General features: G+C 36.6%; 2 protein-coding genes across 3 annotated transcripts in view; one reads left to right on the top strand and one right to left on the bottom strand.

The window, feature by feature from the left end:
* The window catches only part of chrna8 (cholinergic receptor, nicotinic, alpha 8), a 90,533-nt gene extending 87,395 nt beyond the window's left edge, over positions 1 to 3,138 (top strand). The window contains exon 10 of the mRNA XM_059553213.1: positions 2,486 to 3,138. Within this exon, the coding sequence (XP_059409196.1) occupies positions 2,486 to 3,028 (543 nt within the window). The 3' untranslated portion in view covers positions 3,029 to 3,138. The remainder of the gene's footprint in view (positions 1 to 2,485) is intronic.
* Positions 3,139 to 3,959: 821 nt separating this feature from the next.
* Positions 3,960 to 23,741, bottom strand: part of dnah6 (dynein, axonemal, heavy chain 6) — an 80,058-nt gene continuing 60,276 nt past the window's right edge. For both annotated transcript variants that reach the window (XM_059553950.1, XM_059553951.1), the window contains exons 61-79: positions 21,412 to 21,592; positions 19,593 to 19,772; positions 19,057 to 19,290; positions 18,008 to 18,143; positions 17,694 to 17,866; positions 17,012 to 17,202; positions 15,668 to 15,828; positions 14,600 to 14,688; positions 13,806 to 13,952; positions 12,498 to 12,636; positions 11,889 to 12,008; positions 10,178 to 10,299; positions 8,431 to 8,560; positions 8,196 to 8,323; positions 7,862 to 8,047; positions 6,012 to 6,084; positions 5,709 to 5,860; positions 4,584 to 4,806; positions 3,960 to 4,212 (exon numbers count right to left, since the gene is read on the bottom strand). In XM_059553950.1, coding sequence (XP_059409933.1) covers positions 4,109 to 4,212; positions 4,584 to 4,806; positions 5,709 to 5,860; positions 6,012 to 6,084; positions 7,862 to 8,047; positions 8,196 to 8,323; positions 8,431 to 8,560; positions 10,178 to 10,299; positions 11,889 to 12,008; positions 12,498 to 12,636; positions 13,806 to 13,952; positions 14,600 to 14,688; positions 15,668 to 15,828; positions 17,012 to 17,202; positions 17,694 to 17,866; positions 18,008 to 18,143; positions 19,057 to 19,290; positions 19,593 to 19,772; positions 21,412 to 21,592 — 2,869 coding nt within the window. In that variant the 3' untranslated portion in view covers positions 3,960 to 4,108. The remainder of the gene's footprint in view (positions 4,213 to 4,583; positions 4,807 to 5,708; positions 5,861 to 6,011; positions 6,085 to 7,861; positions 8,048 to 8,195; positions 8,324 to 8,430; positions 8,561 to 10,177; positions 10,300 to 11,888; positions 12,009 to 12,497; positions 12,637 to 13,805; positions 13,953 to 14,599; positions 14,689 to 15,667; positions 15,829 to 17,011; positions 17,203 to 17,693; positions 17,867 to 18,007; positions 18,144 to 19,056; positions 19,291 to 19,592; positions 19,773 to 21,411; positions 21,593 to 23,741) is intronic.

Below are 23,741 nucleotides of genomic sequence, written 5' to 3'. Positions count from 1 at the left end.
GTGTAACATTGGGTAGGTTACATCATTCTACTCGAGTCAGTCGTGCATCTACCCTACAGTGGGAGCTCGCAGGAGTTGTAGTTGCTGGGTGAGCTCGGACACCTGCACCACCAATGCCTGGACAGCGCGACCAGTGTCATTAAGATTCCATTCCTGGGAGTCCATCCTCCGAACACTGGTGCTGAGGAACTCTTCTAATGACGACGATGGGTTACTCGCTGCTTCCATGATGGTCAGATCGTTCTGTCACGGGGTATAAAGGACAGGAAGCAAGTTGCAAGTAAACAGGTTAATTGTAAGAGGCAAAGTTAAAATTGGGTTGATGGTGGGTGGCGCAGGGACCTCGATGGCAGCACAGATCAGTGAGTTGGTGAGTTGAGAGCGTTGGTGAGAGGTGGTGATGAATCCGAGCGATGAAGATATAATCCCCAGAATGACGAACAGGAATGAAGACAACAGGATGAATGCTTGAGCAGAGGAGACACAGACAAGAAGCATGGAGGACCTCAAACAACGATCTGACAAACAAGAGACGAAAGACAGGGAGTTAAGTAGGCCATTGGAATGGGCTGCAGCTGCCACCCACATGTGGGTAACACCCACATGAAACAATCAACATGACATAACCTGAGACGTGCAGGAAACAGTGCATTCATGAACCGTGACATTGACAACTGACAAATAGCTTGTTGTATATGTATTTTTATTACATTAATGTTAGAAGTTGAGATTTAGGATACTATAAATATTTTAACTGCTACTATGTAAAAGGAACACTGCTGTAAGTGTTTTCAAACCAAATGTTATTACACTTTTGTTTCTAAAGCAGTAGGCCTACTTTTAAATGAAAAAAAAAGTGCACAATACACTACTTTTGAATGCTTTATTAGTTTTGTGCATAACAATGTGATTGATTGCGATTAATCACAGACAATAATGCGATTAATCATGATTTAAAAAATTTATCGTTGCCCAGCACTACTAAAAACCAAAAACTATTTTCATTATTTGAAATAAAATTTTAACTGAAATAAGAGATGATATATATATATATATATATATATATATATATATATATATATATATATATATATTTCAGCCAGTTTCCAAGGCAACATTTCAATTTTTTTTACTAAAATAAATCAAACTGAATTATATATTATATATTATAATTATATATTATAATTATTATGAAATATGCCTCATTGCCAGAAGATGCACAACTGAAAACAATATTGTTCTAAAATCAGCTCAAAATATCAAATGTGATTGACATCCTCTGACTGTGTGGTATCAGAGTCTAAAGATAAAGAGTTCCATCACACACTGTGAGATTTTCTTTGAAATCAGTCAATTCCAACTGCCCAAAATCTGCGGCATCTTTTGGCAACTAGCATCAACTCCTCAAGACTGAAAATTGGGGGGAAATCTGTACAAAAAAGGCAGTGTATTCCAGCTTTCAGGCGTCCTCATCCATACATCTACACTCTTAAAAATAAAGGTTCCAAAATGGGGTTTCACAGTGTTGCCATATAAGAAAAAACTGGGTTAAAAGAACCATTTTTTTTCTTAGTGTGAGGAATCTTAAGAACCTTTTTTCCACTATAAAGAACCTTCTGTGCAATAGAAAGTTTCCAAGGATGATAAAGCCTCTACAGGTAACCAAAGGTGCCAATAAAGAACCTTTATTTTCAAGTGCAAGTTCATAGAATCACTTCACATTGTTTGCAGACTGTTACTGCAATGTTGTTTAATTAAAACAAAGGGTAACACTTTAGCGTAGGAACCAATTCTCACTATTAAATAGTTGTTTATTAGCGTTATAAAGCACATATTCTGCATGACCATATCCTACATCCCTAATCCTACCCAAAACCTAAATTTAACAACTACCTTACTAACTATTAATAAGCAGCAAATAAGGAGCCTATTGAGGCAAAAGTCATAGTTAATAGTTTGTTAAATAGCAAGAATTGGATCTTAAAATAAAGTGTGACCAAACAGTTTTTGGAAAAATACAAACTATCAGGAATTGTGTAATCTTTATCTTAAAATACTGCTTTCCATTCAAACAGCTAGGGCTGAAGAAAAATTAACTTCTGACAAAAATCTGAGAAAACATTCGGAATCCTGAATATAAGCAATGTAGGTGAGCTGTAGAATGCAGTTAGAATGCGAGCCATGGTCTCCCACTGGAGAGGTAATGAGGTCTGTTTGTATTAAAGTTTAATGTCTCCTCTGCTACTCTTACAAATAGAAAAGAGCTCTTAGCTACAGCTGTCTAGTGTGTCTTATTTGCTTGTGCTTTGCTTATTATATCCAGTGGGATGCACCTGCTAAACACACAAACCTTCAGTGGACACTTCTCCATAATCTAATGAAATATACCAACTTCATACAACATATCATCAAAATAAAGACAGCAATGTCTCATTCACCCATTTGAGAGCTTTATCTTTTAGCAGACTCTTCCTGCTCTTCTTAGGTGCGTGTGATCCTGCTTAACTGGTGTGCCTGGTTCTTGCGCATGAAGAAGCCAGGTGAGGAACGCAAAGCCAGCTACAAATATAACCACTCTCCAGTGCACCACGCAAGTGCCAGCAGCATTCAGATGGGAGTCATGCCCGGTCAGCCATCCTCTACCAACTCCACCACCAACGGTCACATGAACCTGTATTTTGGCTACCACTCCATTGACAGTGCTTGCTGCCCACCCAGCAGCGACTCTGGTGTGTCTTGCAGCGGTGGGCGGGTCGGCGGGTCACCAAACGAAGAACAGCGGGAGGCAGTTAGGATGTTTTTAGGTGAACAGGAGATCCATCGCATCCTAGCGGAGGTGATGTACATAGCTCAGCGGTTCCGTGACAAGGATGAGGCTGAGGCCATCTGCAGCGAGTGGAAATTTGCAGCAGCAGTTGTGGATCGGCTCTGTCTGGTGGCATTTTCACTTTTCTCCATTATCTGCACCTTTACCATTCTCATGTCTGCACCAAACTTCATTGAGGCTGTCTCGAAGGACTTCACATAATCGTAATAGCATTGCATTTTCATTTGTTTTCTTTTGTGTTTAAAGATATAAATATATAAAAAACATCACGTGATTGAGTGTGAGAAGTGTCTACCACCAAAGTCGATTCCTTCTTCAACGTGAACTATTGTTACAAAAAATTTAAAATATAACTTCACAAAGTTGTGTATTTTTTAAATGTGACTTTTCGAACAAACATTAGGTGATATTTTATGTCTTTTATAATGTATCTGACGATTCTGACCGATCACTTGTGGGTTGGTTTATGTGTTCTCAGTGAGCTAAAACTGTTAGTCACAACAGCTAAAAATGTGTCTGTGAAGTTTATGTGCTGAAATGCAAACATAATCAATACTGTAATCCCTTTGGAAGTCACACTGTTCATTTCAACCCTTGGCTTTAGTCATATTTTGGTATCATTTAATATTATTATTTTACAATTTAGTTATCACTGAATTGACGTAAAATTCCATAAATTTTTAGCCAACATTTCCTTACCAAAGCAACAATAGCATACACGTATGGTAGAACTAATATGCTCTATAACTGTCACTTTTCATCCTTTTGATATTTTTTATATAAATCTTGTTGTATATCTCTTGTATAAATCTCTTGTATGTGGTTAGTCCAAGTAATTAGAGTGCCATTATTTTGTGACTTCATTCTGACTCTGTGATCTATTGTATTATGTAAAGACACTATGTAAACACTGTGGATATATGTCATTTTGTTAGAAAATACAGATTTAAAAAATAAAAAATGTAAAAAGTTCTAGATGAGTCTACGTAGTTTGGAGAAGAATCTTCAACTGATTTTTAGTGCATGGGGCATGTTTTGTTTGACCATGTTTTTCTTTTACAGCTGGTATCTCTATTTACTCAAGCTGCAAATACCAAGGCAAAACCAGTGGATCGGTGCTTAGCACATAAACTGCAACATTACCATTCATTTTGATTTACAATTCATTTTTAATGTTTTTTTTAAGGCTTTAATGTTACTTATGCTCAAAAACACTAAAAGCTCAGTTGAGAAAGGATCTTAATTTTCAAGACGTAAGTGAAGTAAAGCATACAGCGTTGCTTATTCATTGAGCTGGCAGATAAGTGCAGATGCTTTTGAGATCCAGTAGTCACTGGGCTGGTTGGATGGCAACATCACGGTTACCACAAAATTTGTGGAGTGTCCTAACAGACAGAAAAAATATACAATTAAATAAAAAAACAATAAGAGTGATAAAAATATGATGACAAATATAATACAATTTCAAAGCTAGGATCTGATACTAGTGGTTTAAAAACAGTTTTACAGACAATGTATTTTTTCCCTCCAGTAAAAATATGGAAGTATGTTTCCGCTTCAGGATAAAAAACCTGAAGTTAATTATGGGGTAATTGTGGGCTAAATTTGAGATGAATTTTAAAATGTGAAATAAAGTTACAATTGTGAGTTTTAAAGCTACTGTACAATTAGCCTTTTTTATATTACTCTGTGGTGGGAAAAGGACAACTTTTTCAACTTGACACAGGATGAAGTTCTGAACAAGTCAAAAAATAACCTGTAGTTGACAGAGTTCCAGCACGAATGGAGGTCTTGTACAGAGGTGCGTGGTATAGGGTGGGCTCAGGAACATAGTTTTGTTGAGGTTCAAAATGTACCACAGGCAGCATGGGGTTCATCACTCTCAACAGCGCGTCCTCAATAACCATGTTTGTGTCATCCCAGCGACAAGCATCCATGAACATCCCATGAACCAACACACCATCCTCCATGGTGGGAAGCTATGAGGCAGACCACAAAGTATTGACTTCATTCATGGTGTCAGATTTTTTAAAAACTATACCATTATGAACATTTTCCTTGATATTTTGAAATAAAACAATTAACTAAGGAAAACTGTCCAACAATGAAAGTTTTGTTTCACAACACAAATCTTTCTCCCCAGTTCAATAAGCATCTTCAAATGTCTTAATCTGAAATAAATAGATAATATTAATTCCTAAAACCTGGCACAGAGAAGTACAGTATGAAATCTTAAGAAGCATCGATTTTCACATTGGGGATGTTTACACTGGAGTCCTAATGGCACAATACCAAAGATTACATTACTGTTGAAAAGTCTGGAGATCAAATCAATAAGAGTTTTTTTTAATTAATATTATTAATTGAATACTATTGTTCAGCAAGGATGCAATAAATTTATCAAAAGAAAAAAATTGTATTTAAAATAAAAATGCATTATGGTTTCTATACAACTGTTTTCACAAATGTTTCTTGAGTATCAAATTACCATATTAAAATAATCTCTGAAGGATCATGTGACATGGAGTCACAGCCGTTAAAAATTCAGCTTTGCCATCACAGGAATACATTACATTTGAAGATATATTGAAATAGAAAATAGTTATTTTAAGTTGTACTAATATTTTACAATATTGTTTTTACTGTTTTCTTTTTTTTAAAATGCAGCCTTGGTGAGCATAAGCCAAGTCCAAACGCCTCAATGGTAGTGTAATTCAAGAAAGAACATGGTCATACAGAAATAAATTATGATTCGCTAAAAAAAGTGAAACTCAGGGAAAAATAAAACTTAAATCCCTTTATCATGTAACCATCTGAAGTTTCTGTTGTAATCATATCAGAAAATATATGTTGAAAAATCCCTGCAAGTTTCTGGGCTGACCTCCTTGTCCATGTCAAGTTCTTCCCCTGGCTCAAGGGTTTTCAGAGCTTCAGTGACAAGGGTCTGGTCTCTGTACACTGGTATCATGTTGAAACGAAAATTCAGCTCATCAATAGGCAGGTTGTATTTGCGCGCATGATTCTGCAGTGCACCTAAAAGACACATGAACCAACTCTTTATAGAAAAAACAAAGTTTGAAAAATACTGTAAACATTTGGATTTCACCTATAGCAAGCAGCAAGGCCAAATTTTGTTAGGATTTTATTTAATTTTCCAGAGCATGTAAGCAAACATGTTACTTACCTGTAAGGAATCCTTGAGGAAAAAATAATCCAGAAATCCAAAAAGACTTGGGCTGACCTGTTGTGATCCAACTCTGCTCAAACACAAATGCAACCAATGGTTACTACTTCTCAATTCAAAAATGAAAAGAATACATTTCAATAAAAATAAAACAAAAAGAAGCAAAAACTCAACTTTTACCACCTAAGGGAGAAAGAAATTAGCTCAAGGTAAAGCCAACAGACTTGGATCATTTCAAGATTCAAAATTTGTATTCATCACATACACAATTATATAGAGAATATATATAACCAGCAGTGAAATGTGAAATTTTATATTCAGATCATTTGTAAAAATCAGTAACTAGAGGGCTGAAGGTTATAGCGGGTGGACAGAGCTACCGACTCATAATCACACTGCTGGGGAGAATATTTGGATATTTCCAAACAGATAAACAATAAATGCTTATATTAGTGTACTACAATCTTTGTATAGAAAAAAAGTTCACCTCATTTCCCCCAAAATATTTTGTGTGAGAAACAACTGAAATTGTATTTATTCAGTAAAAATCTTGCCTTCTGTCTTAGCTCTCAAATCTCATTCACCCACCAAAAATTTAAACTTGCTGCTTCACAAGAAACAAGACAAGAATGTCAATGAGGACTGTGCTGGTGCATGTTCTTCTTCACCACCTGCCCTAAACCTGATTTTCAGCATATCATGGTAGAATACTTTTCTTTTTCATACATGATGGTGGGCTTATATTATGCAGTGTACCTCAGTCTATTCATGCTGATGTAGAGGAAACTTCTCACTTCACTGCTGAAACTAGTCCGGTTACATATTCTGTGCCTTTTTTTATATAAAAAACAGCATACTTCTGCAATTCATCCATATTATCATGAGCTTATCGTGCGTGTCTGTGTGTTATTTAACAGAGCACTCAGACCAGCCACACAGAACAGTACATCAGGTCCAAGATAACAGTTTGGGTGTGCCAATCAACTCATGCAAGAGCACTATGACCATATGTGTGTGCCAAGTTTTAGTTTGTTTATGTAGCTTTTTTTGACTGAGTTTCAGAGAGTGCCGTTTGGAATGGCTGTGGGCCCCTCTAGCTCCAAATGTGAACTATAATACCAACAGCACACAACTCATATATCAATGGCCTTTACTGGAATCCCCTACCCGGAGGAAATTGTCCATGTACAATAAGGGTGAACTTCCTGAATAGAGGAAAAAAGTGTGTGTGCATAAGATTTTGAGTGTTAAACCAGAGACCATTTTAATGCCTTGCTTTAGGAATAATAGTGTTAGGAATATTATAGTCAAGATTTACTGATTTAAATTTTAAGTAAGCAAGCTTTTAAAATGTATATAAACTACGTGTCACAGTGTTTCCTACCAAATGTTGGGAGACTATGGTGGTAAAGTAAAATGCATCAATCTGTTGTCTGTCAGACATCTGACAAAATTGAAACAAAAAAATAAAACAAACAAAAAACCTGACTTGAACATGGACTTGAAATTGAACTCAAAGTCTCACACTGTAAGAAGCCAAACAATTTGAACATGGACAATCCTTTCAAGATTGGTTAAACAGCATTTATTGTGAACTATGCCAATCTGAGATTATATACTAACAGTACGCATTTGTGATATGATAATTGTACTAAGCCATATGCAATTTCGATTTTAGTCTGACTGCCAATGCGCCGTCAAAGCAACTGCGCAAAACACAACATAAGAAATGTTTTATGTTATGAGCAGTCTAAAATATTTTTGGTTCATCATGAATCAGTTGGGACAAATTATCGAGCTTCCACATTCTAGGTTATTATTGTGTCATCATTTTGACTCCACAGACATACCTCTATAAATGCAGTGCGCAGTGTGAGGTCTCTAACCCAGCTGCCGAGGGGTTTGAGAGATGGGTAAGCAGCATTAGACCAGTGATCAGGAACCTGGTTATTCAGGAAACTGTTATAAATCTTTTCCATTTCTTCTGACATCACCACTAGACCCGCTATTGCCTTCTGCAGAGTACATAGCGAAGTCTGCAGAGAAATGCAAGCACACAAATATAAACAATCAACAGCAGTGAGATTACTGTGATCAATAATTAATTCTTGTTGGACTGGCTACTGTAATCAATTCATCATTTGTAGTTTACAATAAAAAAAATAAAAATAAACGTTCTGTTACCTTAAGTACACCAAGCAGGAAGTTAAATCGGTCTACTTCCTGTCCGAGCACAGTGGTTAGAGAGTTGACTCTACCGTTTGAGTCTTGCAAGAACAGACTCTCCACTGCTGCATCCATATCTAATTTCTCTGCTCAAAAACACATACACAAACACAGGCAGGTCCAAAAACTTATTATAAAACAATGAAGTGACAATAGACTTGTGTGCAAGGAGCAACAGGGTTTTGAGACTTACCAGGGATTCTTGCTAAGATGGATTCAGCCAACTCATGAACCACCTCATCATTGGTCTTCCCTCCACCTGCTGCAGAGGAGCGGGGCTGGACTTCCAGAATGGTGCTGATCAGTGTCATGGTCTCCTGCCTCTGTTTTCAGTGATGGAAAGAAGACCCACATGTGTGTTATACAGTATGTCAGGTAGCAGTTGCTCTTTTATCTTTCTTAAATAAGCAGGCAATGCACAAAAAGCAAAGAAAGACGCATTGGAAATAAAAAGTAAAGTCACCTTTATTTATATTGCGCTTTATAGACATTGTGTTCAAAGAGACTTTACAGTATTAAACAGGAAAGTAACAAAATCATTGATGCAAACTTCTGGGGTAAATCTAAATTAAGATGTAAACTTCAGTTCAGTTTAATACCTATATAATTTTATAAATTTGTAATAATAGTGGCAATTTTGCGAAATGTGTCAATTATGAACACATTGGATTCTGTGGGGGCCCTGTTGGGGGACCAGTTCTCCAATTTCACACAGTGAGATTTATAAGGCTGCATTACAAATTTGTACAGATTTTGTGGATTGATATTATTTAATAACATTTTAGGTGAATTAGGTGGAAAGAGACATTTCACCCAAAAATGGAAATTCTATCATTATTTCTTTGTATTCATGTTGTCCTAAATCTTTTTTTTTTTTTCTTCTGTGGGGTACAAACATTGACTTTTTTTATGAATACTCTGGTAACTCAACATGGATACGTGAATGAGGACTGGGGCTATCAAGCTTCAAACAAACTCATTGGTTTTTGTGAGTCAAGTAAGTGTCTGGCATATTTGATGAGCTGTATGTATGTACTTTTTTCAGTGTTTATATATGAAGATCTCTTTAGCACATGTGGAATTAATTCATATGAATCACTTTTAACATGTCATTTGTATGCTTTGATGGATGAAAGTTTGGTTGTGTGGACTGTCTTATGGGTTTTGGAACAAGATGAAATTGAGTAAATGAATTTTCACAGTGGTGATAACTTTGACTTGGGTGGTGGTGTAGATTATATGCTATTGTAAAAAGATTTGGATTAAAAAATTCTTCTAAACAACTGCTTACATAAGTACTAGCTCCTGGGTCAAATATTTGGTATTATTACCAAGCTTGTGGTTATGAGAACTAGACATAAAACCTACTGTAACCAATTTTTATGGCATAAATAAACATAAAAAATAAAATATAAATACAGAATAAATTCTAGAACACTGGACTTAAACAAATACTCATACTTACTAGGGGTGGCACGGTTTGCTGAAAAAAATCAGAACCGTTCGGTTCACCCCACACGGTTCGGCACGTGCTGGGACCGTGGTTCAACTTAAATCTGACAAAGCATCTGTAGTATGGTTAGCACGTAAAACTGTTTTACATTTGATTACTTTATTCAATTTGTACCTAAAAACTTATGCTAGACCTGCCTAAAAAAAAGAAAAAAACGGAAAATCACTGTTTATTGTTTGTATCTTTACTCTATTGTATTTATTTGTGCTGTTGCTTGTGGTTGGATAGAATATTCTTCTTCTTTTTTTATTAGAAAGTATAGTTTTTCCATAAACATAGCACATACCGAACTGTACCGAAAACCGTGACTCCAAAACCGTGTAACAAACCGAACCGTGAAAAAGTTGAACCGTGCCACCCCTAATACTTACATAAGTAGTTTGCTGAGCTTGTTATTCTGTGTGCGGTTAAAAGAGGTGAGAATTACCTGGAAGGCCAAGTTAGCATTTTCATGCATGCCAAAGACCTCCGGATCATCAATCAGTGGCAGATCCTCAATATATTGCTTATATTCAGTCAAGCTGTCTGAATTAGGAGCAAAATAAATCCCTGCACAAAAGAAAATAATATCTTGGTTACTTGGAGGTGAAGTGTGAAATGATCTGGTGTCAATATAATAAAGTCTGCAATGAAGAGCAGTGGCACTAAACAAAATCTTTAATAAAAAAACAAAACAAAACAACAACACTCCACCCACCACTTGTGCTCCTCGACCCTCAATGGCTTTCAATTAACCGTATTCAAAATATGTTGTCATTAATCACTTACCCCCATGTCGTTCCAAACACGTGAAAACTTTTATCCGTCTTCAGAACACAATTTAAGATATTTAGAATGAAAACCGGGGAGGCTTGTGACTGTCCCATAGACTGCCAAGTAAATTATACTGTCAAGGTTCAGAAAAGTATGAAAGAAATACTCAGAATAATCCATCTGCCATAAGTGGTTCTATCTGAATTTTATGAAATTATGAGAATACTTTTTGTATGCGAAGAAAACAAAAATATAGACTTTATTCAATAATTTGTCAGCGCCATTTTGGAGAGCTGCACGGTTGCGCTGTTTTTGTTCAAATCAAAGCATAAATACATGTAGAAAACATATCCTTCTGTCGCAGCTGACACAGAATGGCGTACGCAGTTTGCGTTCAGTGAAAATTCTCCAAAATGGAGAATACAGAGATGTGGAAAGTCACAGAGGAGACCAATTGTTGAATCAAGCCGTTATTTTTGTTCTCTTTGTGTACAAAATTTTTTATTGTCGCTTCATAAAATTCAAATTAAAAAAACCACTGGTGGGATATGGACTATTCTATGTCTTTCATACTTTTCTGGACCTTGACAGTGCAATTTACTTGGCAGTCAGTGGGACACAACCCTCCTGGTTTTCATCCATAATATCTTAAATTTTGTTCCAAAGATGAAAGAAGCTTTTACAGGTTTGGAACAACATGTGGGTAAGTGATTAATTTTCATTTCGGGGTGGAGTAACCCTTTAAGTGAATCAAAATGTAAATGGCTACCTAGCTCGTAACATTTATCTAAATATGTATAAAAGCTAATTTTAAGAAAGGTGACCAGTGCCGTCAATATACGAGTTCTTGTGATTATAGTTGTAACTGCACATATAAACTGGGACAGCAGAAAGTACTTCAGCGTGGGAAAAATACACACTCCATCTTTAATTTACATGTCTTGCAAGTATGCATAACAGGTTTGGTATTTGATGAGTGTAGCTAAATGTGTGTCCATTTTATTTATCATAAGTGTGAGTGTGCGCGTGTGGATATGCATTTGTGACCCTTGACCACAAAACCAGTCTTAAGTTGCACGGTTATATTTGTAGCAATAGCCAACAATACTTTGTATGGTTCAAAATAATATATTTTTTTTACAACTTAACATCTTAACAAACCATCTTAACAAACCATACATCAAAGCTTATTTATTCAGCTTCCAGGTGATGTATAAATCTCAAAAAAAAAAAAAAGTGTGGTTTCAGATTATTTATTATTGTTTTTTTTTTTTTTGTAAAAATGTTAAAACAAAAAGTTTTGTGTTAAGAGTTATAGTACTCCACTAGTTGTACTGTATATAAAAACAGAAGAAGTCCCCCTTTAGCTAAGTAAACGTGTGAACCTGATTTAGAGTAGGTATAGCTGTCCTCTAATGTGGCTGGGGAGAAGAAACTCTTGAGTATTGTGCGCAAACATCGCTGATCCCAGGCATCTGTGACCCTTCCTCCATACGTAATCTCACCTACAGAGATAATAAAACACACACATAAACACATCCCATTTCATTGCATGACTGACTGACACCTTGCCAAGAATTAATGAGACAGTTTGACACTGTGAAGCTTCCTTAATGAGTCTTTCTCAAGTCCTCTCATAACAACATTACTGAAACAGTCTTTTATAGTCACCGCATGCCACCAGCTTCACCAAATTTAATAACATCTATTTTCACCATCTGATGGTCTGTAAAATGATGCCTACTTAGACCAATACATTCTTAATTAGAAAACCTTTTAGAAATTTGAGTTAAAGAGACTTTTTTTGTTGAGAAAATTCATTTATACCACATTCATATTTATATTGTATTTCTTTATGAATAAAGTACTTTACTTATACTTTATTATAAAAGAATTTCTAAAGCAGACTCATAGAGAAACAGCTGAGAGAAATGTGTGAAAGTGTTGATCAATAACTGATGCTATAAATACTTCTGCAATGAACACACACATACCCGTGATGTATATAAGAGCATCCCAGGGTATATGTCCTATCTGGCAGTAGAGGTTTAGGTTGAGAAGAGCACACTCTCTGTCACTGTCATTGAATTCATAACGAATGTTCCAGCCCAGGGGACCAAATTTCTTCCTCTCCTATACACACATAAAAGCATACACACACATACAAGAGAAATCTTACAGACAAATAAGAGTAGGATTTAGAGAGTGTGATTTAGTAAGGCCCTCTTGAACATGTAGTAATCTGCAAATAATTGGCCAATTTTTCAAACTAGATTAATGTTATACTTTTCAAATGATTTCTGTATCAAATAAATGATATACGCATCAGAGAATCCTGGGGAAAAAACACACACAAAAAATAATTCCATCGCAGTTTACACAAAAATATTAAGCAGTAGAAACATTTTTTAAAATGTTTTTTGTTCAGTTTGTTACATTAATAATACACCTTTCATTGATAATAACATGAATTACATCAGAAACAGGATATGAGAATGATTTTCGTAAGTAATTGCTTTGCCATTTACTGGAATAAATTACATTTTAAAATATATTAAAATAGCAAACAATTACGAAATAACTGAAATAATATTTCACAACATTACTGTTTTCGCTGTAATAAATAAGGAAGCCTTTGCAAGCAGAAAATACATTAAAAAATAATGCAACCATAGTGTATGAGTGGAGTATGTATATGAACAAAAATCAACATATTAAAATGTTAACATAAACCTGTAATATAATTACAAAAGGTATAATGCTTAAAATAAAAGTTAAAAATAACAGCATTTATTTAAAGTATAAATATTTTAATACACTACTGTTCAAAAGTTTTGGGTCAGTAAATTTTTCTCTTTCTTTTTTGAATAATACTTTTGAATAATACTTTTATTCAGCAAGGATGTATTAAACTAATAAAGGTAAAGTGATAGTGAAGACTATTAGTAAACTATTTGTAGAAAATATTTATATTATTGAATAAATGATTTTTTACTTTTTATAAAAAAGTAACTTTTTAACTATTTTTTACTTTTTTTTTATTTACTGTAAATTTTAACACTAAATAAGTGGTTTGAAACAAATTAAAGTTAACCCCCCAAAAAAGTACAATACAGTATAAGCTGTTGTTGTTTTTGTTTTTATTTAATCATATAAACTGTCCTGCTCATATTTTATGGCAAGAAAAACATAAGGCTTTCCACAAGGTTTCTAAACTTTATAATCTATAGGCTTCAAACTGAATAGAACCCCCCCCCCCCATTATTGACTACACACTGAATTTTCAACCCTTGAGCCCTGACCTGAACGATGGCGTGGAAGAAACACACTCCAAAAATGATCTTCCTCCATTTTCTGCCAAGAATGTGTTCCTCAAAGAACGTACTGCTGATCTCAGTAAAGGCGCGTCTCACATTGGCACGGAGACCCTTTGGGGGCTCGTTAGTAACCTACCATCACATTAACAAAGGCTCATTAATTCCCTGGCAACACAAGCATATTAACAACAAAACAAAAATTAGAGCCAAAGACAAAATAGAACTGCTAAAATTCATAAAATAAGTTACCAACTCTAAAAGTCTGGCTGCTTAAAGACATCCATGTCACTGCACTTTCATTATAATGAAACATTGTTTAAGGTCTTATAAACTACTATTGGTTCTAGTGATTTGGTAAAGCTAGGGTTTAACTGATAGGGACGTGAGCACAGGGGTGTTAATGTATTAGGCTGAGAGTGAATAAAATATGAAAGCGCTCCTCCTTGTGAAGTGTTATCTTCTTTTTGCAGGAGTGTGTGACTGTGTTAGTGTGACTAAAATTTTAATTTGATATACATGCAGACATATCCCAGTGCTAGAAGGATGAATGACGTGTAAAGGTAAAAATATGTGCATGTCATCAGCGTATGGATGCCACCGACATGTGAAGCTTCACTCTATACTGATGTATGTTTTCCTCCCCGAAAGATAAAAAATGAGATAAAGGCATGTGAATGCTTTCCTGAAAAATAACTACTTGTTTGGGAACACAGAACTTTATGACTATCAGTTTCTAAAGCCTTTAAGTATGTATAAGCAGTTGTGTGCCTTTGTGTTACCTTGACAGAGTTTTGCAATACAGTGACAGGAAACACATTGGTAGGCATGGAGCTAAGGAACAGTCTGAAGTCCTCATGGATAACAGTGTCTGCAAAGGTCGTACAAGAACAGGACAACAGAAAACAGGACAACAAAATAGCTTTATAGTGGATTCACATGTGCAACACACACTCTGTTATAAAAGGTAGAAGCAGGTGCAAAACAGGTGAGTCTGTCAATAAAAACAGAAGAAGAATATTTTCACTGAACCATACAAAAAAGAACACAGACACAAATATAAACATACAAAAAATTGTTTTTGTGAATCTAGTCATTCATTTGACATTTTCATTTGGCATATCATACTGATCTTACAGTGTCAGCTTCTGTGACAAGGGTTTTATTTTTTACATTTTCTTAAATATTTAATGCAGGAGAGACAATCAAACAAATATGGTACACTACAGTTTAAAAAGTTTGGGGTCGGTAAGATACATTTTTAAAGAAATCAATAATTGTATTAATTTCAAAGATGCATTAAATTGATCAAAATGTTTCCTATTTCAAATAAATGCTGTTCTCTAGAACTGTATTTTTATTTTTAAAAAATCCTGAAATATTTTCTAAATGAAGAAGAAGAAGAAGTTTCTTGAGCACCAAATCAGCATATTAGAATGATTTCTGAAGAATCATGTTATCACTGAAGACTGGATTGAAAATTCAACTTTGCCATCAAAGGAACACATTTTAAAATTAAAACAATAATGTTTTATTATATTTCATATTACTACTGTTTGTATATGAAAAATTAAAAAAAAAAAATATTTTGGATCACATAAATTGGTGAGCATAAGAGACTTTTTTTTTAAAACACCACAAAAATCTAACAACCCTTTGAACAGCAGCGTAGTTGAACTTCAGCATTATTACTTTTATCTTTGGTTAGAAGTGAATTATTTTTTTTCACAAGACTTGATATTAAACAATGAATGAATCTCCTGGGGTTGTAGGGGTCCCCCCTGAAGACCCCTAATATAAAGAACTAGGCTACAAAGCAAGACCTCACTTATACACACATACAAACTAACCAGGTTCAGTGAAGGTTTTGATGAGCTCCTCCATTGCCAGCATCCACGACACAGCCAGGTGACAGTTTTGCAGGAAGATCCAGTTGCCAGTCTTCAGAGCTTCCATTATCATCCTCTCCGCAATAGGCCCCTGACCTTGACCCAGTGAGATTGATTTCACCCTAAAATACAAGTAACTCAAAATAAATGAAAATGTACTGGATTTGCCAAAGTTTGTCAGAACTATCATTGTTAATACAATTATTTCAAATACAACCATGCACACATTAAATTTTAACACACAAATACACACACACACAAAAAAGCTTTTTTTTTTCTCTTTGTATTTAAAGGGATTTTTGGCTATCCAAAACTAATACAAGTCCTTGACGGTACGTGAAACTTTTGAAAATGTGTTTCTTGTGGCTTTGTTGGAATGACTAATAAATCAACTGTTCTCAATTTCCATACAGGAAATTGGCAGCAGTGTGAGCTAGAAACAGTGTCTTGAAATTAATTCTATCATATTCTGGCAGCCAGAACACGATCTGAGCAGAAGCATGACATGGAAAGTTACAGAGGGTTAAAAACCATTTGAGCAATAGGATTTTGGAGCCACTCTAGGAATATGGAAGACATGTAGCAGATGCTGTTTGTCAAACAAGAAAAGAATTCCAGACAACCTGGATGAGAAAATTAGTAAAGTAGTGGTTAAATAAGGCCGCTGACATCGTAATGTGGTCCATAAGAGCATCCCAGGATGATACCAGGTCATGATACACACTAGGAGGCAATAACTATGTGACCTCTGAATGAGAGAGAGAAAGCGATTTGGTGAGGGATGTCATGGCTGAATGAAAGAAAATCACCACAATTATAGCTAAGGTGATCAAATTTGATTTGTCGGTGAGGCACGTAAACAGGAGGTGGAAATTACTGTATGTGTACTGCTAAATGTTATGAGCACAGTAGAATCACGGGATCTGAAGTAGAAGTGAAGTGAGGCCAAAAGAAGAAAAAAGGTCCAAGCACTGATCCCTGTGGTACCCCAGTTTTGAGCAAAATATGAAGAGTGTAAGCCTATCTTGCAGGAGAACCAGGGCAGCAAAGAAACCCTCTTCATAAATATCACATACTAAAGTTTTTTATATTTAGGAGATCTGTTTGTAAGCTATCTGAAACATGTATCACACATTCAATATGAATAAATATATTCTGCAGAGGTTAATGTACAACACTGAGTATTCGAGTATTACATTATTCATGTAATAATGTACTTACATGTGTCACTTAACTGGGAGTGATACTTGGGAAGTGAGTGACTGATTAAATGGTGTATAAATGTCATAGTGCATGTACAAGTACCTATCTTGGTATCCTCTCTCAATGGCAAACCGCTGGAATGCTCCCATTGGATCTGAGCCTGTGCTCAGAATAAAGACCAGGGGAATGGAAGGAGACATGTCTGCATACAGGGTTGCAAGATCCACTGGGGGATTCTCCACAAATTGTTGTCCCAAACCAGTGATAACAAACTCAGTCACTGCAAACACAACCTGAAAACACCCAGAGTAAGAGACTTGAAATACATTTCAATGAAGCCATACCAGCTGATAATGATACATAACTTAAGCAGACTTTCAAGAAACTTGACACACACAGGAACTTTAACACATACACACAAACAAATCACAGTTTAAGCATATATGGTGGTCTGCTATTAAGCACAATACAGGTACAATACAACATGTAGTGAGTCATCTGAACAGCTTAAAGGCATTACATACACTATCACTCTACAGTTTAGTGTCAGTAAGATTTTTTTCTAATTGTATTTATTAATTAATTCATTTTGTTTTTATTTTTAAATACTACTTTTATTCAGCTGAAAAGTCAGAGTTGTGAGATGTTAACTCAAAATTGTTTGAATTAATCTGAGAATCAGTGAATTTAACTCGGAATTGCAAGAAATAAAATCAGAACAGTGAGATTCTGACAGACACAGTCTTACATAGTAAGTCAACCTTCTTTCTTTTTTTTTTTTTACCTTCTCCTCCATAAAACTCTTGATGAGAATAAGTTTCTGGAATGGCCCAAGTCGCTGATTCCAGTGACCTCTGACCTGTGGTTGTTTCTCAGACGGTATGTCTTCTGAGAAAGGAGGAAGGTCAGTAACATACCCATCCCACTGTTCAGGATTTATTGTTACTTCTAGTTGCCCTGCAAAAGAGAGACAAGGGAAAACAGCATTAACATAAGAATTACTGTACGATTTCCATTTTGTGACTGATGCTTTTCAAGAAACTGTGTAAGTATGAGTGATGAAACCAGTGATGTTTCAATGAAACCAGAAGAATATACCCAGTTTGACAGATATAGGTGTGGATAAGATCTCCTTTTTAATGCCATGAAAGCATGGTAGTCGGCCTTCTAGATTACAACAAGTCTCCCAGGCAAAATCAGACAACCATGGCACTTCTGGCTTCTCTGGCAATTCCTGCAGTGGAAGCAGGAGTGTTATTATCAGAAAATGTGTGTGTGTTTGTGCATAAGGCTGCATAAGTAATATTTAATCATACTGATACATGTCAGAAGCCTCAAAGAGCATGAATTGAGATTAGGGACTTTGATCAAGCAACAAGTCATAACTGATTTGTGTACAAAAATGTTGACAAACACTGGAGAAAATCAGTTACAAGCAGTGATGGACAGCATATTGGATTATTACACTCGGAGTCTTTTCTTCCTCCCCAGAGAATTTTCCTCAATTTCTAAACCGTATTAACATACTATACTGACAGGTTCATAAATAAGGGAACACAAAATAAAAATAACCGTCAAGGTTTATAAAATTTGGTAAATGAGAAATGTTTTACTTACACAACCTCTCATGTAAGATGTTAATGGTTATTCACATTTTGTGCAGGAGACACACTGGAGTGAAAGTGCAAATTCAATCCACACATTTAATTCTCAATTAGCCACATGATTTGAGTTTCATTCATGTCCCTAATGGCACTGGAATCAAGTTTAAAACTTAGGGTTACCCAACAGAGATGCTTTCCTTAGCAACAGAACTGAACTGAACTCAGTTTACTGAAATACACATAAAAACATATTGCTTTAACGCACACGAAAACAATATAACAGCATGGGGCATTAGAGAGATGCCTTTTTAATGGAGACCGCAGGCCCCTGAGGAAAGGGAAAAATTATAAATAAGCTCTAAAATCTAACAATTAACACAATTAAATCCCATTCATGACCTGTAAAAGGATAATTGCCTTCTGTAGGATCAGAATAAGAACTCACAAACATAAGTACTCATACTGTACACACACACACACACACACACGCACAGGTGTTCTTTCTTTCTCTGTTATCACATATGCCTTTTCAACCTCCCTGACCTTCTCCATGCCTCCAGCTCCTCGCAGAAAGTACTGCCACTCCTGCTGGGAGATCTCTCCCCTCTGCATCATGATCTCCACGCAGAGCATGAAGCTGTAGATGGCCTTGTGCTGCTCAAAAAGGCCACGAGACACATTCTTGTAGGCGCTCAGCAAAGTCTGATCCAACAGAATCTGTAGTCTCATACTCAGATCTCTGTGCTTCTCTGATGACTCAATAGTGTTGTTGAACAACTGCAAAGACATTTCAGGGACATTCTCAGGGAATGCGTGAGTTGACAAAATGTAAACCAGACACTTTGAGGTCGTTAAATACTTCACAATATTACTGTTTTTATTATATGTTTGATCAAATAAATGCAGCTTCAGTGGAAAAAAAAATCCTACAGATCCCAAACTTTTAAATAGTATTGTATATACAAAAGTAAAGTAGCTGGGTTTATTTTTTATTTAATTTAATGAATGAATTAATCAATCTTTTTTTACATTACATCCTGAAATAATATTCTAGAATGTCTGCTCTAGATTTAAATTACCTGTTTAAAGTACTTTAGGGAAAACTGGTACATAGGGTCAATCTCAGACAGGCTGGCAATTACAAAATACATGATGGAGCCACGTGTGGCAACAGGGCGATACTTCTCTCTGGCTGCGTTGATCATCTCCTCTGTTGTCTCTGCCTCCACCAGCCGAGATTTGATGGCCTGAGATGTCACCTGTGCAAGAGAAAAGAGGATAAATTGTCAGCAGATCAGTTTGATGTCAAATGTAAGTGTTATACTCCAAACAGAGACAAATGTAATGACTCAAGAGCTTGATGTGTTTATAAAGCATCTTAAAATGCAAAAGGAGCTATCAAGCCATCCACCCTGACAGCAGTATTAGTGTCGCAGAGATACATGAAACTGTAGCAGAGGTGTCAGACAGAGACAGAGCTGTTTTTGCCTTTAAGATGCATACTTTGTTCATTGCCGGCCCAACCTTTCGTTCATCAATCTATCTGCCCCTCCCATTCAGCCTTTCATTACTCTCTGTGGGTGGCGGAAGGTTGACAGTGATGTGCAATCTGTGCCTCTGATTCTTGCTCAAATTTGGCACAAACACACTACGTCAGGGGAATATGCTAAAAATGTATTGTGCCAGCCCAAATGAAAGCACCATTTATTAGTAATAGACATCTATGCTGGTTTTGAACCTGGTTCACTAAAAAGAGATTATGGAGATCAAGGCAGCATACACAACTGTACTGTACTATAAATCTAGAGGAGTACTTTTTTCTATAGTTACACATTATAGAATTTTACGAAAATTCTAATTCTAGAAGTTATGAAAAAAAAATATGGTAATATGCTCATGTTGAATTGCTTGTGATAGTGACACAAGAGGAAACATGACATTTGATTTTCCATATCCAAATCCTAAAACAAATCCTCAGAAGAAAAAGATTCATATGTGTCAGCCCTCATTCCCAAATGTTCACATAATCTTTTGAGTCAACTGTGACATTTGCATTGTTTGTGAAGTAAACCTCCCCCTTTTGTATGCAGCAGTCATTATCATAGCAGAAAAAGAAAGGTTTAATGACAATTATTAGATAAACAGTGGCAACAAAAAGAGTCTGGACACTTAAAATAAATAAATGTCATTGAATTACAGAAATTATCAAACAAAGTGGCTTCTGCAAACAAATGATGCAAGTCATTTTCAGAGCTAACTTCATTCCTTTCCAATGATGTATTTTTTTTGTTTAAGTGAATGTTGGTGGATTTAACTTACAGTTCAATAGTTTGGGTTTAATAAAATTGGTTTTTGAAAGAAATTAATACTTTTATTCAGGAACGATTCATTAAATTGATCAAAAGGGACATTGAAGAAAAATAATGTTGTTCTTTTGAACTGCATTTATAAAAGAATCTTGTCAAAAAGAATCATGGTTTCCACAAAAATATCTCAGCAGTTTTCAATCAAAATGTTTCTTGAGCTGAAAATTTACCTTTAAAACATGATATATTTTGGGAAATTTAAATAGTAAACAGTTTTTTAAACAGTATTTTACACTGTAATAATGTTTCACAATATTACAGTTTTTACAGTATTTTCATCAAATAAATGTAACCTTGATGAGCATAAGAGACTTCAAACCCCAAATTGAATGGTAGTGTATGAATTCATATTGCTTTAGGATAAACAAAGGTTAAAATAACATCTTCAGCTGCTTTTATATATAATTACTGGCCTACTGATTACTCTGCTCACTAAGTAGTTAAATACGGTCTTAACATTAAAACTACTATAGCTCAGTAACAAACACATAACTATGCCCTCACTTTAAACTTCTGACCCCAAACCACTGACCTTCGACTCTTGTAATGTTTGTACAAGCTCCTCATTGTCGAGGATGTTGCCCTCAGAGGTAAAGAGCAGTTTGAGAATTCGGTCCTCAATGGCTTTTAACTGGTTCCGGTCTGCATTGATGCGAACTATAAGCTGGCTTCTCTGTTCTTCCAAGTCAGGACGCTCCAGACGAACTACATCACTGGGTATAGATAAAATTAAACAATCAAAACAAGTCAATCAAAATTTTACATAGTGGTAACTGGCAAGAGGTACATCATTTAAACAAACAAATAAATATTTTATGTTAGACAACATTATGTCTAAATGTGTCTGTAGTTCAGACAATAGATGAAAAGATGAGAAAATACAGAAATAATAAAGTCTGTAACAATTTAGGATTTGAGCGGGGGGGTCATGGTTTTCATATCCATTGACCATGATATAAAAAGCAAAGACAGAAACCTACAACACTTATGCTACTGCATTATTCCATCACTATTTTCTTTTTTAAAAAAATAAACACCTCTGATTCAGCTACTGTCTCCTAAGTGAATATTTTAAACCTCTGGAAAACTAAAACTGTATTTTTCCTAAAATTTCAAGTTATTGCATTGGACTAAAAGATACTGACTGTGCTCACACAGGGTTTAACAACTTCCCACCTTGTTACACTTGTGGTGTTTCCGGACAAAAATGAACAGCCTACAAAAAAATAGCTTATAAACTTCTTAATTTGCTATATTATTAACATATATTGGATTCTGTATTATGTGCCTTATGTTTTTGAGTGAACACTGACAAAATGATCCCCAAATAATGCTTTCTTCACTCATAAACTGAGGTTCATAAGCTCAAATCAATGAGTACTATGATCAATCATTTTCAAAAAGAAATACAAAACCTGTGATAACTGAAACAAAAAAGACTTGACAAAAAGATTGAATCCAAGATTTGTTGACAATATGACATTGTGAGAGATTAACAAGCATTTTTGACTGAAAACATCTAATTAGGTAAAATATAAGTTTTTCAGCACAGCCAAAATGTTAACTTGAAGTTCCTCTTCAGGAACTCGAGCTGCGTCGAAGCGCTTTGGGGAACGCGTTCAGCGTACGCGACTCTGAATATCGTGTGTAATCAGTCCAATGGAAGGGCGTGACGTCACCGACGTGGTGACGTAAGCGACCAGGAAGCTATAAAAGCACGTGCCACGCAGCTGGCGTCAGCTTCGCGTCTTTCAGCAAGCGCTCTGTGTGTGAATGTCATTTGTCCGTCTTGTGAGTCTTATTTACTGTTGTCTGTCCAGTTAAAAGAGCTCCTAGACATGCCAAAAAGCAAGGCGAAAGTTAAGCACTCAGATGGCGATTCCAAATCGCGTTATAGGCTGTGTGTTCCTCCCTGCCCGAGATACATAACGGGTGGGGATACACAAAACCTGTGCGTGGTTTGCCTGGGTTCGAAGCACGCTGAGTCGGCTCTCGAGGGGGCCGACTGCCCGCACTGTGAGCGAATGTCGGTGCGGCTGCTTCGTTCCCGGAGGGCCCTCTTCGAGGAGGGGGCCTTCGCCAGCGTTCCCCGCGGTGCTGGTCCCGCTTCTGTCGAGGCAGAACGGCGGCTGCACTCGTGGGGTTCGCAAGTCGATCTGGTAGAGGGAATGGAGACGGGCCAGTCCCTATCTCCTTCCACTTCTGCCAGATCCGGCACCCAATCCCTAGAGTCGGAAGCACGCACAGCGGTTCCTTCCACTCAGGGTGAGGGATCGACGCTCCGCCTCTCTTCCTCCGAGGAGGTCGATGTGGAGTCGCTCGATAGGGATTCGCACCCCACTCGCTACAGTATGAGGAGCTCTTAGAGGTGGTTACTCGCGCGGTGGCCAAATTAAGTATCGATTGGCCCGCCGAAAAGTCTACCGAACCGCAGAGAAGCAAGCTGGATGAACGCTTCCTGCGCGCGAGTCAGCCACCTCCCAGCCGGGGCCTTCCATTTTTTCCCGACCTGCATGATGAGATCGCCAGGTCGTGGAAACGTCCATTCTCGGCCCGCCTCTACATCCCCTCGTCTGATTACTACGGAAATGTAGTGGGGATGGGAGAGCACGGTTATAGAGCGATGCCCCGGGTGGAACAGACGCTTGCGAGCTATCTGTCCCCTGGCGCGGCATCGTCTCTGAAGGCCCCGGCATTGCCCTCAAAGCCACTAAGAATAACTTCGGCTTTGGTGGGCAAAGGGTATGCGGCTGCAGGTCAGGCTGGTGCGTGTCTGCACACCATGGCGGTGTTACAGGCGTACCAGGCCGACCTGCTCAAGGAGCTAGATGAGGGAGAGGAGATCAAGTCCCATGATATTTC

This window comes from Carassius carassius, chromosome 7 (assembly GCF_963082965.1).
Source record: "Carassius carassius chromosome 7, fCarCar2.1, whole genome shotgun sequence".
NCBI lineage: Eukaryota > Metazoa > Chordata > Actinopteri > Cypriniformes > Cyprinidae > Carassius > Carassius carassius.
The sequence above is the reverse complement of the archived record's forward strand: the minus strand, read 5'-3'. Positions and strand labels throughout refer to the sequence as shown.